The 2,143-nt window shown below is 49.1% G+C and overlaps 1 protein-coding gene across 1 annotated transcript in view; it reads right to left on the reverse strand.

Annotated features, from left to right (window-relative positions):
• The window catches only part of LOC110332520 (CMRF35-like molecule 6), an 8,064-nt gene extending 7,857 nt beyond the window's left edge, over positions 1–207 (reverse strand). Inside the window, exon 1 of the mRNA XM_029546477.1 lies at positions 79–207. Within this exon, the coding sequence (XP_029402337.1) occupies positions 79–139 (61 nt within the window). The 5' untranslated portion in view covers positions 140–207. The remainder of the gene's footprint in view (positions 1–78) is intronic.
• Positions 208–2,143: the final 1,936 nt, after the last annotated feature.

Genomic DNA, 2,143 nt, shown 5'->3' on the forward strand with positions numbered 1-2,143 from the left:
CCTCCCTCTCCCCCTCCCCCCTGTCCCTCTGGGTGTTTCCCAATCAAGTACACCCTATACACCTACCTCCATGCTTACCTGGGATCTGAGAGAGTAGCAGAGCTGAAGGCAGCCACAGTCTTATCCCTCTGGGAATCATTTCTTCAGCTCAGCTGTCACCTGTACCCACACAAGAGCCGAGAGGGGAGAAGGCGCTGCCTCCTTCTCGACAGTAGAATGTCCTCTAGCCTAGTTCTCCTTTCTGTCCTCTGCTTCCTGGTCCCTGGCTCCCATGTGAGGCTCCAGAAGAACAGGCACAGAAAGGTCTCTGGGGATGTTCCAGGCCTCAGAGGCTTTGGTTCCTACCACACAGGACAAGTGGGGACAACCACGGCTGTGGACTGAGGATGCCATCTGTCCCCTTGCCTTTACCCACCCTCTGTGGCTTCAACCCTCCTGCCACAGCCCTGGGGAGCATTTCCGGTTCTGGTCGGGTTGCCCACCCTCTGTAACAAGCCACTTCCTGAGTGGATTTGAAAGCTGAACTTCTGTTGCTCTAGCTGTGTGACAACAAAGTAATGACCTCCTTCCAAAATTCAGATTATAGGGCACTCTTAGTGCTTGGGGTCTCTAGGACCATTTCCGGGTTCACACTGCTGGTCAAGGTCATGTTGTGACCTAATCCCTCAATCAGAGTTTATCTAGGTGCTGTGTCCCCACAAGGGGTACAGAGCTGTAGGTCACAGCTTTCTTTTCTTCTGTCTTATTCTGTTTGGTTTGTTGTTTGTCTGTGCCAGCCACTCTATCCTAGGCTGGCCTCTATTTAGCTGAGGATGACCTTGAACTGAACCTCCTACCTGCATCTCCTGAATGCAGCAATGTAAGGTGTGTGTCAGCACAGCCCATCCATGCTGTGCTCAAGACTGAACCCAGGGCTCTGCTCATGCCAGGCAAGCTCTCTGCTGACTAAGATTCGTCTTCAGCCCTGATTATTTGAGACAGTAGCCCAAGCTGGGCTGGAATACACTATTTAGCTGAAGCTAACCTTGAACTCAGAGAAATCTCCCATCCCTTGAGTGCCTGGCATAGATGGAAGCCACCATATATGACATCTCTCTTCTTGTGTCTCCGATTCCCATATCTAGACATGGGCATGATTTGGAGTAGGTGTTGGGTAGCAGAATGAAAGAATGACCTCAGATCCCTCCTTCCTGATGACTCAGTTTCCCAGTGCTGGCCATCCACTTCCCTTTCATGTTGGGGAAGAAGGAAAGCAAGGGAGTCCTAGAGCCTATTGACCAACCTGACTATAGAGGTACCTACACCCCTTGGATCTACAGCAATATCTGAAGGCTGTGGCGACATTTTGGGGGGCACATTTACACTTAAGGTTTGCTGTGTTGAGACTCTCTTCTGGGTATCCAATCTTATTCCATTCACTTCCAATGCCCATTAACCCAGAATGCAGATGTTCTCTCTGTATCATTTTCTTGCCTCTCACTGATTAATCTTCAGGGTATCTGCCTACATTTTGTCTGTGTCCACTGTTTCTTTATGCTCTACAGAATATCAGATCAACAAGAGCAAAGAAAACACTTTGTTTATTCACCACAGAACTCTAAGGCATGGTCACTGCTAGCTATCTGTCTTAGTGACAGCTGAATTTTTGTGAAGAGACATCATGACTACAACAGCTAGTATAAGAGAAAGGATTTAACCAGAGTTGGCTTGCAATTTCAGAGGCTTGGTACATTGCTATCACGGGTGGCACGATGGCAAACAGGGCAGGTCTGGGCCAGGGAACAAAGCAAAAAGTGGCATCCTGATTTTCAGGCAGAGAAAGAAAGGCAGAGAGAAGTGAGAAAGAGGGGAGAGATGAAAGATGTGAGAGAGACAGAGGAAGAGAGAGAGAGCAAGAGAGCAATGCAGGGCCTGTTGTGAGCTTTTCAAAACCTCTAAACCCACCCCTAATAATACACTTCCTTCCAAAAGGCCACAACCCCTTATCCTTCAAACCCTGTCAAAGAGTTCCTCTCTCTGATGACAAAGCTTTTGAATATATCAGCAGGGGATAGGGGTGGTTGTTGGGTCCTGCCTTTTACAGGGACGCCGGAGTACAGCAGCTGGAGCGCACCAGACCAGCAGGAATACCAGAGTGCCGCCC

The sequence above is a fragment of the Mus pahari genome, chromosome 14, assembly GCF_900095145.1.
Source record: "Mus pahari chromosome 14, PAHARI_EIJ_v1.1, whole genome shotgun sequence".
Lineage (NCBI taxonomy): Eukaryota > Metazoa > Chordata > Mammalia > Rodentia > Muridae > Mus > Mus pahari.